Below are 17,848 nucleotides of genomic sequence, written 5' to 3' on the forward strand. Positions count from 1 at the left end.
TGTTTTTTCAGTCCTGACGAAGGTTTTTGACCTGAAAAGTTGACTCCATTTCTCTCTCCACGGATGTTGCCTGGCCTGCTGAGTTTTTACAGCATTTTCTGTTGTTATTGCAGATTATTCATCCACACTCACATCTGCATTATTCAATCCTGACCTGTTGCGTTTGACTACAGCATCCCCCATTGTCCTGTAGGGTATTTGAACATCTTACAAGGAAGGAAACAAGCAGAAGAGGAAGCAGCATAAACTTAATTGTTTTTGTACTTAGTTGGAGATGAAGGCAGCATGGTTTTCTGGGTGCCTGCATTAAGGCACTAAACCTGCTTGTATACACTAGCAAGGCATAACTAACTCACATTTGGATAGCATCTTAAATGCAGAAAAAGTCACGTGAGGTGGAAGAAGAAAAAGTAAAAACAGTGGTTGATGAGCCATGGTGCAAAAGTAAGGAAAGGTGACCAAAAGCTTGGTCGAAAAGATGCGTTTTGAGAGGTTTTTTTAAAAAGTGGCAAGAGTATAGAGACGGAGGGATTTAGGCCAGAAGTTCCATTAATGGTGGGCCAACTACAAAGGTCAGCGGGGCGCAGCAGAGATTGAGGGAGAGTGATATAAGGCGGGAAGAGATTGTAGAAATGAGGTGGGGCAAAGCCATGGAGGGATTTTAACATTAATTTGTTGGGGGTAGGCAAATAAAGATCACTGAAGATTGGGGTGATGTTTGGATGAGTGAGTCAGTGCACAGGATATGGGCAGCAGAGTTTTGAACAAATTGGAGTTTATGGAGGATAGGAAGAGATTGAATAAGTTGAGTCCAGAAATGACACAGCCATGGATAGTAGTTTTAGCAGCAGTGAGGTTAGTTGGGGAAGAGGCAGGTGATATGACTGAAGTGGTGTATCGGATGTGAGGTTTGAAGCTCGGCTCCGGGTCAAACAGGATACCATAGATTCATACAATCTGATTCAGCTTGAGTAGGTGGCTGGCGTGAATGGCCAGGACATGGTTTATTGTGGAGGCCTAAAATAATGACTGTGATGATCAGTTGAAGGAAATATTGACTCAACCACAACTTAATGTCAGTCTAACAGCATAGAGGTGGTCTAGAAGTCAAGGGAAGTGATGGAGAGATGGTTATCATCAGCATACATTTTGAAGCTTAGACTGTGCCTGTAGATGGTATCAAGGAGCAGCATGTAGATGAGGAAGGTGGAGGGGATGGAATTCCAGAAGTAAAGTGCAGAGGTGAGAAGAGAAGCCATTGCTGGAGATGTGCTAGCTGCTTTCAGACAGGTAGGAGTAGAACCTCACCTGACCAGTCCAGGTTGGTCAGTGGAGGAGAGGAAAATGGAGGAGAATGCTGTGGTCAGCCACATTGGACACTGCAAAGAGCTTGAGGAGGGAAAGGAGAGATAATGCTCAATGGTCACAGTTACAGAAAGATGTTATACCCTAATGGCTGTGGAAAGTACATGCAGCCTTTGGAGAAGATACAGTGGATTGAAACAAAGTCTTGTGCAGTCTTTTTTCTGCTGTGGAATTTGTTCTGCAGTATATGCTGGTGGTTTTTGCAGCAGCAGTGTGTAACGTCATTTTTTGTTTTCATTACATTTGATTAATACATATATCACCAAATACATAGGCTGTACATTAACATAAATTACAGGTTAAAGTAAAGTTTGTAAATGTGAAATAAAAACAATGCTGGAAATACAAAAGCAAAAAGACATGCCTTGCATGAATTACATCGTTTTAACGCCCGAGAGGCAGACATTGGCATATTTTAGCAATGAAAATTCAATTTTTATTTGTCATATATGTAGCAAACATGTGTACTGCACAATGAAATGTTGATTTTTACGAGTCCTCCCAACATTGGAATAAATATTGCATAGCAATAATAAAAATACTAATAGAAATACAGTAATAATAAATAAAACAACAGTAATAAATAATAAATTATTCGTTCCTGAGTCTTATGGCCTGGGGGTAGAAGCTGTTTCGAAACCTGCTGGTACGAGACCGTATGCTTCGATATCTCTTGCCAGACGGGAGCAGGGCGAAGAGGTTGTGGCTGGGGTGGCTCGCGTCTTTGATGATTCTTAGGGCCTTCCCCCAGCACCTCTCGGGGTAGATATCCTGCACAGCAGGTAGTTTAATTCCTATACTGTAGTATGTTGTGCAGCTTTCACCACCATCTGTAGAGCCTTGCGGTCTATGGCGGTGCAGTTGCCATACCAGGTAGTGATGCAGCCGGACAGGATACTCTCGATGGTGCACCGGTAGAAGTTGGTGAGAATCTGGGGGGCCATTCCAAATTTCCAATGAAGAAGCATCCTGGAAGTTGTAATTCAATCCAGTAGTACGTTGAGAAAATGGTACTGTTCCTGAACATCCGTTTGATTAATATGGGAGCTGAAACTAAATTTAGACGTGGGGCACAAGTCTGTTTTTGCTTTGTAGTTCTAAATCTGAATGAATGTGTAGTGCAGTGGAATTCTTATGCCATTTCTCGTCTCCCATCATGGTCAGCTAACTCTTTGTTGGGATGGAGTGGCTGGTGTCAATTTGTGAAATGACCTCGCCATACACTGCTGCTATGGGGACCAACATAGCTTCATTTTTCTGTGTGGGGAATGGAATTGATTTTTAAATTCAGACTATGAGGGAGGCAGGGGAAGAGGAGAAAATCCACCAAGGTTTCAGCTCTGGACTGCTATCCAGTGACCCCTGCTGGATGTGCATGTATAGATATTGGTGGACTTAGCCGTGTTGCTCCACAAAATTCAGTAGCCTGCTGACCTCGCCATCATCACTGACATAATAATGGCTTTGGCTGTTTGGATGCAGTACAGAAGTGTCCTGTCACTTGTGAAATTGTACCTCAGTAAGGAGTCATCAACAAGTGGAGAAAACTGATGAGGAGAAGAGAACTTAAACTGTATTCATTTTATCCTGTTGATAAGAGGATTAGATACTTTAATTCGATACTTTTACATTTCATAGGTCTGTTCCAAAATAACAGTTTTAAACCCTCCTTCACATGGCTAAAGTTTGCCGTCACTCTTCACTGGTTCTCTCTCTACAGTTCTTGTAAGATACATACATTTGTCCTTAATTAAGTTTAAGATATTGCTACAGTATTCAACATCTGTAAAGCTACAAATCAGATATCAGAAGTCTCTGGTTTCTTCAACATAATGGGCCAAATTTTGCTGTGCAAAAAAAAAAAGGATTGAGAGAGAAAAAAGAGACAGAAAGGAAACGTAAAAAATTAATTTTTTACATTTTTAAAATCTCCAACAACAATTAAACAGCATCTACCGTTAGTTAGACTTGCCCTTGCAAGCTGCTGAAAGTGCGAGTTGATAACAGTGCAGCGAGGGAAATGAGGCGTTTGTGACCTGAGTGAAGAAGCCAAGCAACTTTGTATCTCCTTAACCAATCAGATTGAAGGATTGTGAAATTAACAGTGCGAGGACTGAGAAGGAAGTGTAAATTAGAGTAGGTGAATTCAATGTCAAATCAGGGACAGAAAGAAAGAAAGAGAGGGGAAAAAATCTGGTATTCCAAGAAGAATCACGTAGATGCACTTTTACTATAGCACAAAATTTCAGCAAATTCTGGGCCAATATTACTCTCAGGCTGGCCTTTCAAAAAAAAAAAGCTGCAATGTGGCTGAGCTGACTCTTTGCTGAGCCAGTTCTTTCACGGCCTTTTATCCTGTCTTGCCCCATCCCAGGTGTGTAAATCAGCTTGGAGTTTATCAGCTAAACGCAGTACAGTACAGAGCGTTAACCCTAGGGTCGTTAGGTCAATTCTTTCCTATAATGTCCATTACCATTGTATTTTTCTTTAGCCTTCGGTTTAGGTTGCTTTTTTGACCCATACCAGCTTTTGGCAGAAGCTTTTGTGTTTTTTTTACATACTTGTCCAAGAACTGAGATAACTCTTCTCAGCAGTAAAAGACAATGAGGGACTGATTGGAGTCTTTTTGTTTTAAAAGCATTGATGTGTTGTTTCCTCCTCTCCTCCCAGGGGGTCTGCTTGCAAAATCTCCTGCCGGCCTGGAACAGCAACATTTACAAGTGGTTCTGGGCCTACTTCAGGGGACCTCTGATGCTTCCACTCGAGAACTTGCACTGGTGACTGTAGGTAACAGTGCTGCATTCACTGTTAATCAGGTAAACCCAATTGCATTTGCCATCCATTTAAAAAAAAAGAGTGAAACACATTTTAAGGATCAGTTCTGATATGAAGAGAAAAAAAAGTAGAACAAAGTTGTTACAATCATATAGCTGTACTTAGTGTATATATATTTGTTCTTGGAATACCAGATTTTGGAGAAATTTTCCATCTGCTCAAACAAAATTCACTATTTTTCTGAGCTGATGTGAATTTCAAATGATCTTACATTCTTTACTTGTTTAATAGTATATTAAAACACAAAGGCTACATTGATTTTCCTAAAAATATATTGTAAGTACGAATTCTTAAATTGACTGCTCTCTTTATATTTTCAGGATCTTATTCGCAATCTAGGTGGTCTCAGTGTCATTGTAAATTGCTTGTTTGATGAAGTCACATCAGTCAAAGTTAAGGCAATGAATGTCCTGAATAATCTCTCCATGAACGTTGCTAACCAAGAAGAGCTGAAGGTAATGAGACATTACAGTGTTTGAGCTAGGAAAATCTACTCTCACAATGTGGTAACTCAACAGTAGAACTGCTTCCTCATTTTCTGTATCCCACTGCTCACTGTAATGAATAGAAGAACATGCATTTACGTAGCGCCTTTCACCTCATGACGTCCCAAGATGCTTTACAACCAATGGATTACTTTTGAAGGGCAGTCATTTTTTTATGTAGGCAAATGTGGCAGCCCAATTTGCATACAAGGTCTCACAAACAGCAAATGAATCAGTCATCGCATAATCTGCTTTTGATGATGTTGGTTGTGGGAGGAATGTTGGCCAGGACACTGGAAGAAGCCACTGCTCCTCTTCAAATGGTACCATGAGATCTTTTACATCCATTGGAGCAGGCAGGTGGGGTCGTGGTTTAAAGTGGCATCTGAAAGACAGCTCCTCTAACATCACAGCACTCCCTAGTACTGCACTGAAGTGTCAGCCTAGATTATGTGATCAAGTCATAGTGGGTTTGAACCCATAACATTGTGACTCAGGCAAGAATTCTACTAATGGAGTTAAGCTGACACTAACTCCAAAATATTTAGAAATTGGACAGTGTATAGGCACTCAATGTGTTTTACATCTGTGCTGTTGGCTTGAGAGCCTCTAGATTTAATCCAATTCATGAATGAATTAAATAGAAAAGTTACATAAATAAGTACGTCCCTCTGCATACCTTTTCTAAAGGACAAAAAAGGCATGAAATCTGCTCCGACATCTCTCAATTCTGCTTTTTGGACAACTGCCAGGAAATGCACATAAGCAGCTGTGGGTGACTTATCCTCCAAGTTTCTCTCTATTCCTGTGGAAAGTGTCTGTCCTCTGCTCTACTACTTTCAACTACAATGGATAGATTGATTAGACACTGTGTGGCTGTTTACAGACATGAAACGTCCTACCACCGTGCAGTGGTGTACTGGAGCTCTCCAGGGCACTGTCCACCATAAAGCCGTCATGTCGTATTGTTGATATGCTAAACTGTCATCTGTATGCTGTTCCATCCCGCTTCCGTAGTCAGTGTAGGGGTGGGAAGAGAAGCCATTGCTGGCAATGCTCTGGATATGATTGGATAGGTAAGAATGGAACCAAGCGAGGGCAATCTCCGTGAGCTGGACAACAGAGGAAAGGTGGTTGACTGTGTCAAAGCCGGAACAGAGGACAAGAAGGGATGATGTAGTACAGTCGCAATCATAAAGGATGTCATTTGTGGCTTAGATTAGGCTTGTTTCATTGCTGTTGCAGAGACTGAGACCTCTGGAGAGATTCAAACATGCAGATGGGCATGGATTTGTATAGCAACAACATGTTCAAGGAACATTGGAGAGGAAGAGAAAGTTGGAGATGAAGGTGGTAGTTTGCAAGGACAGAGGGGTCAAGTGTGGGACTTTTCAGGAGGGGGATGATAACGACGATTTTGAAAGTGATAGGTACAGTGCCTGAGGAGAGGGAACCATTTACAATGACTAAGGTCAGGAAAGGAAGTTGAGTGGTCAGCAGTTTAGTGGGAATGGGATCAAGAAAGCAGGAGGTAGATAAGATGAGCTTAGAGAGGGCATGAAGGATGTAGGAGAGAAACTGGACAAAGATACGGGTCCAAGCTTAGAGTAGGGGGCAGTGTGGTGGGAGGTTTGACTTGATGGGCAAGCGGAACAGGAGGAAGTAGCAGAGGCAGCTGAATGGATGGTCTCAAGCTTAAATGATGTCTATGAGCTCCTTGCACATTTTTTGAAGCAAGAGTGGAAGGGGCATGGGAGAGGAGTTTTAAGGAGACTGTTCATAGTGGAGAAAAGAAACTGGGCTTTCTTTGCTCTCCAGGATTTTTTTTTTATTCATTGATGGGATGTGGGCATCGCTGGCTGGCTAGGCCTGCATTTAGTGCCCATCCCTAATTGCCCTTGAGAAGATGGTGGTGAGCCGCCTTCTTGAACCGCTGCAGTCCATATGGTGTAGGTACACCCACAATGCTGTTAGGAAGGGAGTTCCAGGATTTTGGCCCAGCGACAGTGAAGGAACGGCGATACAGGTCCAAGTCAGGATGGTGTGTGGCTTGGAGGGGAACTTGTAGGTGGTGATGTTCCCATGCGTCTGCTGCCCTTGTCCTTCTAAGTGGTAGAGGTCGCGGGTTGGAAGGTGCTGTTGAAGGAGCTTTGGCGAGTTGCTGCAGTGCATCTTGTAGATGGTACACACTGCAGCCACAGTGCGCCGGTGGTGGAGGGAGTGAATGTTGAAGGTGGATGGAGTGCCAATCAAGCGGGCTGCTTTATCCTGAATGGTGTCGAGCTTCTTGAGTGTTGTTGGAGCTGCACTCATCCAGGCAAGTGGAGAGTATTCCATCACACTCCTGACTTGTGGCTTGTAGATGGTGGAAAGGCTTTGGGGAGTCAGGAGGTGAGACACTCGCCGCAGAATTCCCAGCCTCTGGCCTGCTCTTGTAGCCACAGTATTTATATGGCTGGTCCAGTTCAGTTTCTGATCAATGGTAACCCCCAGGATGTTGATAGTGGGGGATTCAGCGATGGTAATGCCATTGAATGTCAAGGGGAGATGGTTAGAGTCTCGCTTGTTGGAGAAGGTCATTGCCTGGCACTTGTGTGGTGCGAATGTTACTTGCCACTTGTCAGCCCAAGTCTGAATGTTGTCCAGGTCTTGCTGCATATGGACACGGACTGCGTCAGTATCTGACGAGTCTCGAATGGTGCTGAACAGTGTGCAATCATCAGCGAACATCCCCACTTCTGACCTTATGATGGAGGGAAGGTCATTGATGAAACAGCTGAAGATGGTTGGGCCTAGGACACTGCCCTGAGGAACTCCTGCAGTGTCATGTGATTGAGATGAATGACCTCCAACAACCACAGCCAACTTCCTTTGTGCTAGGTATGATTCCAACCAATGGAGAGTTTTCCCCATGATTCCCATTGACTTCAGTTTTGCTAGGGCTCCTTGATGCCACACTCGATCAAATGCTGCCTTGATGTCAAGGGCAGTCACTCTCACCTCACCTCTTGAGTTCAGCTCTTTTGTCCCATGTTTGGACCAAGGCTGTAATGAGGTCAGGAGCTGAGTGGCCCTGGCGGAACCCAAACTGGGTGTCAGTTAGCAGGTTATTGCTGAGTAAGTGCCGCTTGATAGCACTGTCGACGACACATTCCATCACTTTGCTGATGATTGAGAGTAGACTGATGGGACGGTAATTGGCCGGGTCGGATTTGTCCTGCTTTTTGTAGACAGGACATACTTGGTCCTGTAGGGGAGAGTGTGGTCCAACAGTGTTTGATGTGATCCAGCCAGATCTGGTGATGGATAGTTAAACCAGTTGTGCATAGTCTGCATTTTTGGACTTGAGGGAGTGAAGATGAGTGCTAAACAAAACAACAACTTGCATTTATATAGAATTTTGAACATAGTAAAACATCCCAAGGTGCTTCACAGCGTTTTCAAACAAAATATGACACTGAACCACATAAGGAGATATTAGGACAGGAAAAGCTTGGTCAAGGAGGTAGGTTTTAAGGAGCATCTTAAAGGAGGAGAGAGGCGGAGAGGTTTAGGGAGGGAATACCAGTGCTTAGGGCCTAGACAACTGAAGGCACAGCCGCCAATGATGGAGCAATGAAAATCGGGCATGCGCAAGAATTGGAAGAGCGCAGAGATCTCGGAGGGTTGTAGTGCTGGAGGAGGTTACAGGAATATGGAGGGGCGAAGCTATAGAGTGATTTGGAAAAAAAGGCTGAGAATTTTAAAATCAAGGCATTGTCGGACCAGGAGCTAATGTCGGTCAGCGAGCACTAGGGTGATGGGTGAACTGGTCTTGGTGCGAGTTAGGATATGGGCAGCAGAGTTTTGGATGAGCTCAAGTTCACAGAAGATCAGGAGGATTGACCTAGCTAGGAGAGTAGAGGTTCTGCTAGGGATAAGGGCAGCAGAGGGGTCGAAGGTGTGGTTAAACATATCGATGGCGGTTGAAGTATCATGGTGAAGGGCCAAAGGATAGTCGGTGTCATATTTTGTTTGAAAACACTCCTGTGAAGCACCTTGGGATGTTTTACTATGTTCAAAATTCTATATAAATGCAAGTTGTTGTTTTGTTTAGCACTCACGCAGACTATGCACAACTGGTTTAGCTATCCATCACCAGATCTGGCTGGATCACATCAAACACTATTGGACCACACTCTTCCCCTACTGCACACTATTCCAGGATCATCCTGGAGAGCAAAGAAAGCCCAGTTCCTTTTCTCCACTATGAACAGCCTCCTTAAATTCCTTTCCCATGCCCCTTCCACTCTTGCTTCAAAAAATGTGCGAGGAGCTCATAGAAATCCATTCAGCTGCCTCTGCTACTTCCTCCTGTTCTGCTTGCCCATCAAGTCAAACCTCCCACCACACTGCCCCCTACTCTAAGCTTGGACCCGTGTCTTTGTCCAGTTTCTCTCCTACATCCTTCATGCCCTCTCTAAGCTCATCTTATCTACCTCCTGCTTTCTTGATCCCATTCTCACTAAACTGCTGACCACTCAACTTCCTTTCCTGACCCTCGTCATTGTAAATGGTTCCCTCTCCTCAGGCACTGTACCTATCACTTTCAAAATCGTCGTTATCATCCCCCTCCTGAAAAATCCCACGCTTGACCCCTCTGTCCTTGCAAACTACCACCTTCATCTCCAACTTTCTCTTCCTCTCCAATGTTCCTTGAACATGTTGTTGCTATACAAATCCATGCCCATCTGCATGTTTGAATCTCTCCAATGAGGTCTCAGTCTCTGCAACAGCAATGAAACAAGCCTAATCTAAGCCACAAATGACATCCTTTATGATTGCGACTGTACTACATCATCCCTTCTTGTCCTCTGTTCCGGCTTTGACACAGTCAACCACCTTTCCTCTGTTGTCCAGCTCACGAAGATTGCCCTCGCTTGGTTCCATCCTTACCTATCCAATCATATCCAGAGCATCGCCAGCAATGGCTTCTCTTCCCACCCCTACACTGACTACGGAAGAGGGATGGAACAGCATACAGATGACGGTTTATCATATCAACAATAAGACACGACGGGCTTTATGGTGGACAGTGCCCTGGAGAGCTCCAGTACACCACTGCACGGTGGTAGGACGTTTCATGTCTGTAAAGAGCCACACAGTGTCTAATCAATCTATCCACTGTAGTTGAAAGTAGTAGAGCAGAGGACAGACACTTTCGACAGGAATAAAGAGAAACTTGGAGGATAAGTCACCCACAGCTGTTTGTGGGAGCTTGCTGTGTGCAAATTGGCTGCCGCGTTTCCTACATTACAACAGTGACTACACTTCAAAGTACTTCATTGACTGTAAAGTGCTTTGGGATGTTCTGAGGTTGTGAAAGGCACTATATAAATGCAAGTATTTTCTTTTTTTTTAAAGTGAGTCTCCCTCTGTGGGTTCAGTGGGTGATAGTACACATCCCTGGTCTAACTGGATTCCATGATGATTTACTGGGTATAGGCACCTTGGTATTTGTTCATTGTTTTTTTTTCTCTCTTACACACACACACACACACACTTTTCCAGCTGTTTCAAAGTTTGGCCGATCAAGATGACTCATTTTATCACAAAGAATCATTATAAGTGCCAATCACCTTAAACAGTCATGTCAAGCACTTCTAATGAGCATATTTTAATTATTCAATGAAAACAAGATTTGTTCGTTAGCTGTTAAATTCTTTTAACTTTGCCTGTTAAACCAGACAGCACCAGATAAAATTGCCTTTCCTTTGGGTTGCTCCCAGGTACTGCTTATCTTAACTAGACAGAACTCCTGCATTATCGCTAGGCGTGTAACCTTGACAACCTAGGATTATCAGCTCCAATCATTAATTGGAACCAGCTGCTAGCTGTGTCTTTTGTTCTATAAGTGCTTGTATGAACTTTACAAAATGCTTAGCATTAACTGTTTTTTTCCCCAGAGCTCATTCATGTGGTTTAAAACACCATTTTAAGGCCATTTCTCCTGCACTATGTTTATTTTCAACAGTGATCAAGGGTCGGAATCAGGAGTGGGAATCTTGGCCATAGTGTAAGGGTGGCCAACTTTTCAATCTCAAGAACAAGAAAAATAAATTGCATCTGACAAAGAGCTACTTACTGCTGAGATTACAGAGGTTGTTGGGTCATTTAAGTTCAGGAGTGCCATTGTCTTTAATGTGAGAACTGTAGGTTTGCAGCCGTTGCCACACTTATCAAGTTAAAAGAATTTCATATGTTCCAGCCTGTATCACAGTTTCCAAGGGCCTCTTGGCTCCAGAGAGATTTTCAGGCTAGTTTTAAGTTTTGCTGCTTACAATTGAACAGCTATCCATAATTCATAATACCAAAGGGAGAGAAATCTTGCTTCAGAATCTCCAAGCTAGCAGAAAAACTCATGTTTTCAAAGAAAAGCTTTTATTTAAACACCTGTGTGTCACTGCCTGGGCTCCCACCTAGAACTCAAACACAAAAATGTTTTTTTTGCTGTTTTCAGTCTTCCTCTTCCATTACCCTTTTGATCTGTTCTCCATTTTAATTACTGTTCAAATTATTGTCCATAATAATGGCCTTTCCCCACACAAGAGAATTGGATAAATACTTGAAGAGAAAAAAATACAGAGCTATGGGGAAAGAGCAGGGGAGTGGAATTAATTGGCTAGCTCTACCAAAGAGCTGGCACAGGTATGAGGGGCAGAATGGCCTCCTTCTGTGCTGTATCATTCTATGATTCTAACACTTATCATGGAATTTTTTTTATGGTCTATGTCTGACCCACTTAGTTCTCCATTGATGGACCACACTCCCCACTGCTCTCGGTTGCACCCCGCTCAGCGCTCCTTACTGGATGGCATCTCCTGTTCCCCACCGTTCCTCTGGCTATGTTGTTGCTTCTAGCTGTTACTCCTCAGTGTTGCATAAACTACTTCTGTGACTTCCCAGCCAGAAGCAGGCCATAATTGCAGTGTTTCAGCTAATCAGAGAGAGTGCACTATTGCCAATTTGAATACAAGACGAATAGAAGACCTCCGTGTGCCTCGCAAGCTACAAGTTGGCCACAGCCGCTGTAATGTGCGTGTGAGCTTTTTAATCCCTAGCCTTGCTGCACTGAAGCCAATTTTGTTATGCCTCATCGCTGCTCTAGTTGAAACTTGTGAACTCAGCACAGAGCAGTATTGAACTAGCGGCCTGCCTGGTTTTTGTGGCTTAGTACCACATCATGGGGTGCATTTACCTATTCAGCAAGGAGCTCCTAGGTTGTGTTATGTTTTATGGTGCTTGAAGCTCACAGATAACACCGAGACTAGAAAATCCCTGCTTAAAATCAGCTCGGCACCACCACTGGGTCAAATCAATCCCCTTTCAGCAGATTTAAGTACTCCAATTTGGGAAGGGTGGGCTGCTCAGAGTCTGGAAGGATGATATTTTTCAAAATATAATACTATGACTGAGTAACAACTCCATTTCAGATGGACCATATTTATGATTTACTATAATAGTACAATTGTAGTGTTTCCATACATTTCTGTGCTGAATTTATAGTTTTTGAGAATACACTGGAAGATATTAAAGGTTCCTTTCTCCGACTACACCAGTATGGACTTATCCATTTCCAAACAAGCTATCCTGTGGTCTCTGTCAGTGAGGCTGCATATTTAATGCTTTAATAAAGGGAGTTTTGAGCTGTATACTTGTGTTATTTTGAGAAATAAGGTATTGAACATTAACTATATGCTGCCTAATGGACTTAATGAGGGTAGGAATTCAGATGCTAGCTCTACCTACATGTATGGATTAGAGAAAGTTGATTATCTCAGGCAGTTGATCTAGTGACTATTGTACAAAGATGTGCATTTTTAATGGTTTCATCTTTTCACTTGTGAATTAAATGTGCAGATAATGGTTTTCTTAATGTATTCTAAAAAACTATATTTGTTATAGATTTGGATCCCTCAAATATTGGAGATCCTAGAGGCCACCACGTTAAACTCGGAGTTGCAAGTAGCTGGTCTTCGAGTGCTGACTAATATCTCTGTTACCAATAATTATCATCACATGATGACCAACTCCATTCCTCACTTTCTTAAGCTCTTGGTAGAAGGAACTGAAAGCGTAAAGGTATGATTTGCTGACTGCAGCAATTTTGGCTTTCATAAAATATGTATGATGCATTCTAAGGAACAGCATTGTTTCATTGATTATAATTTGTACACTTCAAAGTGGTGTAGGAGATTTAACAAGGTGAATGCCAGAATGTAGCATTCTTCCACTTTGGGTACCCAGGAATAACATGGCCAAATGCAGAATAAAGATACTCCTACTGTGCCCGAGTAACATTTCTCAATTCTTATCTTCAGAAGGACACTCCCTAGACATCTACTGCACCTGTTTGAACTTATCCATTTCTACACAAGCCATCCTGTGGCCTCTGTCAGTGAGGCTGCATATTTATAGGGAGTTATGTGCTGTATACTTGCGCCCATTAGAAATTGGGTTATGACTAGCCAAAATTATTTAACAGACTTTTATATCTGGCTGGACATAAGCCTTCTCTTATGGGTTTGCTAAGCCCTATGCCTCAACTGAAAACTGAAAAGATAGTCTTGCAACCTCCAGTACTTAGGTGCCACAATCACTCTGGGAGAAGGACTGCATTGAATAATATTTTCCCTTATGCCCCAATTTACCATCTTCCCAGAAGGTGTTAACTCAAGTTGGGATATAATACTCCATATGCCAGCAGCTATTTGGTATCTTGCCATTTATTATGTGTGAGTCTTGATAGTATTTTCAAGTTCTTGGCCTTAGGCCTGCAGCCATTTCAGCAGTGCATGACAACAATTGTTTGAGACTTGTGCAGTTATGTATTGTTGAATCAGTGTTCCTCTACATTACAATCCATGTGCTGAGTACAAATCAATCTGAATTCCACCTGCCATTAGAGTGATGGACTCAGTAAACTGGAATGTGCTTGGAGGATGTATCCTCCATCATCAGTTAATGATAGTGGCCATAAAGAGATGAGAAGTCCACCAAAGAACAGCTAGACAAAGTCTGTGGACTTGGAATCAGAAACTCAGTGCACAGAGCTGATTAGAATTGACAGCTAAGGCAAACAGGTTGGTGCAGTAAATTGAACAATGACCTTTTCACCTCAGGAACTTGAGTTCAAATTGACCCCCAACTCAGGAACTTGAATTCAAATTGAGCCCAGACTGATGAGATGAAAGTATCCTCTGTCTTATGGCTGTAAGAGTCCTATGTTAAGTGAATTTGGGCAGTTCCAGTCTAGTTCCTAGTGAGCACAAAACTGTCCTATTTTTGGCATCAAGGTCAACATGATGGTTGATGTGGAAAATGGAAAACAAAGTCACTCTGGGGCAGATGGGGTGATTCTTTTCAGGCTGAGGCACATTGTTGGGGCAGAGTGGAGAGGGCTTAATTCTGCATCTGTCTGTCCTAGGCCTGACCTTGGAGTACTTTTATGTTGGTGTTGGATGTCTGAAATAGGAATAATTCTATTCCTCAATACTGACATCCCTTCATCTTGCTGACGACAATAAGTTTCAGTTTAAATTTGAAAAAGAAAAAATCAGTAGCTGGTCTTGTATTTTTGTGAACAAATGTCAACCAGTCAGTGCACCTGTTGATGGAGCTTTTTAAAATTTGTTTATGGGATGTGGGCGTCACTGGCAAGGCCAGCATTTATTGCCCATCCCTAATTGCCCTCGAGAAGGTGGTGGTGAGCCGTCTTCTTGAACTGCTGCAGTCTGTGTGGTGAAGGTACTCCCACAGTGCTGTTAGGTAGGGAGTTCCAGGATTTTGACCCAGCGATGATGAAGGATTGGCGATATGTAGGAGTGCTCCCGATAAACTTCTATACTCCAACTGATTCTACTTCTGTGCTTCCAGATTGCTGTAAAACTTGGCTATTTAACTATAAAAAGCAATATAAAATCAAATTGTATCCAGATTGCTGTAAAATTTGGCTATTTAACTATAAAAAGCAATATAAAATCAAATTATATTAAAATAATACAATGTATAACTTTAAGATGGGTACTGAATTATGTCTGCACACTGTTCTATTAAAGGTTCATGCAACTTAGAAGAAGCAAATGCTTGATGAGCAGTAGCATAATTATGAAAATTTAGATGAACATATTTTGGTTTCATTGTAAGCTGAGCCTCCCCTGATGATCAGTGAGTTATTCGTGAGTTGCTAAGCCATACAGACCAGGAAGGCCTCAGGTTTGGTACCTGGTGTGTGTTGAGTTCACTTATCTCAGCTGGGGCAGTGGTAGGGATGCAAGGATTGGTCATAGCATTCCTGGGTTAGGGAGAGGTAAATTGATCAGGGTCCCAGTTCTGATAGCTTTCCAATTGCCCCTGCTGGAAGTTTGAAGTTGTGTGAGGACACGATTCAGCTTGGTTGTGATGTCCCCTCAATTCAAATAACCTGCTCACTCTTACTGTGAAGACTCACACATGAATAATGGCAAGGTACCAGAGGGTGACTGATGTCTGATGAACTACACCCCATCAGGAGAAATGATGGGCAAGGGATCCAGTGTGGTGAAAGTAAATGGACAGTTAACAAGTTGTGTTTCCATAAACTGCCCTTTTAATGGATTTTTATTTGTTTAAAAAACAGGTTCAGGTATTAAAAGTCCTGGTAAATTTGTCTGCAAACCCAGACTTAACTCATGACCTTCTCTGTGCTCAGGTAAGATCCAAGCTGATGCTATTAATTAGAGCTATTTTGCAGTTGAATGCTTGATTTTAAACTGGACACTTGAATAGAAATCTTTTACTACTTATCTAATAGTCCACATGTACCGTCGGTACTAATGTGACGCTTTGTTCACAATGATCTTCACTTATGTTGTCCAATCACATTGTTTCAGGTTTGGTGGGGTGAAGATCAGCATTTCCAGAGTTCTGCATATATAAAGTTGAGCACATGCCCAGCTGAAGTACATACAGTTTTAGGCAGTCTTGCTACCGGTGTTGATTTTGAGTTTATGCTACAATTCCGATATTGATTTGGCATCCCAAATGATTGATACTAAAGTGTAGTGAAAATGTAGCATGAGAAACTGAAAATTGGGGTGTAGGATTTAGTACCACTGTTTCTTTTTGATTAGTTGCGTGGAAACCCAGTCTTCTGAGAAGGCCACGCAGGTATAGATTCTGTTTACTCAGTAGAGTGCACCTTCACTTCACTTACCTATGTGCAGGGTGCTCAGGTGCAGGTGGGTGAGAACCAAGGTGTAGGGACCTCTAAGTGTGCACAAGTTTACTGATGGATATTAACCAGTTAAAACCAGCCAACTAACAAGCACGTGCCAGTAAACTTCCTGAAGGTTGCATGTAAAATGTGAGTTTGTTGCCACCATCCTCCTCACACAACATATCCTGTCAAATAATTGGAATACAGGACTTTGGGTTGCAGAGAGGTAAGCGGCTGTTGCCAATCATGGTAGGCATTGAAACCTGGATATATGAGTGTTCTCCTACCTGGCCTGCTGATGAGGCCTTCTAGCTGTCAGCACAAGTTTCAGAGTTTGTATATATGATGGACATCTGTCTTCAGCTTGGTGGAAGGACCTTAGCAGAAGAGCTTGTGATGTGCAGGACATCAAATTCCATTTTCACATACCAGCTGCTTAATACAGATGCTCATGTAGGGGTTTTGGCAAAGAGGCATGCCTGCGGTGAGTAGGGTTGCCAACTCTGGTTGGAGGTATTCTTGGAGGTTTGATCATGTAACGTCTGCAAATGTTCTTTCATTTACCTAATAAAGATTGCGTCCCCTGTGGTTGAGTATCTTTGCTTGTGGTTTTGCGCCACCAGCTGTTGTGTAAGAACTGGCAGTTGAAGAAGGGAAACCATTGGCTCCCAGCTCTGCAGGGAATGCCGGGCCCCACTTCTACCTCATTCCCCAGTTCCCCCCTCTCCCTGCCCAAGCCCCAATCCCCCCTGACCCCTAGATCAGTGATGAAGGTATATTTTTTGTGATTTTTGTATGGGTGTGTTTTGTTTTTAATTCCCCGCCCCCCCCCCCCCTCCCCAAACCATAGTTATTGCTGCTCTGAAATTTCTTCTCTTGTTCATTCTAAGCTTCAAATATACTGTCTTTAATTTTTCCTCCTCCCAGCACCTTTGTGTTAAAATCAAAGTAGTATTGATTAAATAGAGAAAGGCAAGAAACATTGCAATGGGAAGAGAGAGCTTGGAGACGAGAAGTGAGTGAAGGATCCACTGTCCGACGCTGGGCTCTTTGTTGTATCCTGTCCAGGAGTTCAAGAGAGATGTTAGAAAATTCTATCTAGGTATGGGAATAATTTGAAGTCTCAGACACACTTGAGCTTTAGAGAGAATTGCAAGATGTTGAGGGGAAATTAAGTGTTTAGTATGAAAGAGAAAGCAAAGGTTCTTGAAGGCAACTTGAAGTGGGAAGAGTTGTGGAAGTTCCTGAAATCTGAGATGAGGCCAAGAATTTCAATTGAACCATCAAAGGTAACAGGTGTACTCATTAGTTACACTTGGGAGATGTGAAAAACCTGTATTTTTGAAGAAATGAAAGAAACAAGATTTTCATTGCCCCATCGAAGGCATGGAGGAGACCACGGTACAGTGATTAAGCCGTTGTACTTAAGAGTGAAGGTAGTGTGCACTGAAAGGGTGAAATCTAAAGGAAGTTGATGTGTATGGACTGAAATCATTACGAGAAGATTGGATAGGGTTGGATGATAAATGGAGCTTCATTAATATGGAGAAGGGACAGAGTAGAAAAGAGATCACAGCTTTGGGGAACCTGTGAGTTGTAAAGATGAACCATCTCAAAATTATCTTGGGTCGACAGACTATTCCAGTTTTGGGCCTGGTAATATTGGCCACACGCACATTGGTGTCTGGCTTCCACTGAATCTCAGAGTAATATATTTTATCCTGAAACTCTGTGTATATGCATGAGGGATGGTTCCTGTCAAAATTTGAGGCATGTTATGAATGTTGGTTCAGGGTGTTAGGACTTACTCAACAAAGTTAATTAAGTATAACTGTGGTTTGGCGTCAGCTACCATAACTAACAAAGACAGCTGGAACCAGAGAGGTCCCAATTTCAGGCATCTTGCAATATATTTGTAATGGGCTTC

At 42.6% G+C, this 17,848-nt stretch overlaps 1 protein-coding gene across 2 annotated transcripts in view; it reads left to right on the plus strand.

The window, feature by feature from the left end:
* The window catches only part of armc10 (armadillo repeat containing 10), a 42,124-nt gene that overhangs the window by 14,977 nt on the left and 9,299 nt on the right, over positions 1 to 17,848 (plus strand). For both annotated transcript variants that reach the window (XM_086010430.1, XM_086010429.1), the window contains 4 exons: positions 4,036 to 4,181; positions 4,521 to 4,655; positions 12,630 to 12,806; positions 15,343 to 15,414. In XM_086010430.1, coding sequence (XP_085866556.1) covers positions 4,036 to 4,181; positions 4,521 to 4,655; positions 12,630 to 12,806; positions 15,343 to 15,414 — 530 coding nt within the window. The remainder of the gene's footprint in view (positions 1 to 4,035; positions 4,182 to 4,520; positions 4,656 to 12,629; positions 12,807 to 15,342; positions 15,415 to 17,848) is intronic.

This window comes from Somniosus microcephalus, chromosome 17 (assembly GCF_052327205.1).
Source record: "Somniosus microcephalus isolate GS21.2 chromosome 17, FLI_Smic_1.0, whole genome shotgun sequence".
Lineage (NCBI taxonomy): Eukaryota > Metazoa > Chordata > Chondrichthyes > Squaliformes > Somniosidae > Somniosus > Somniosus microcephalus.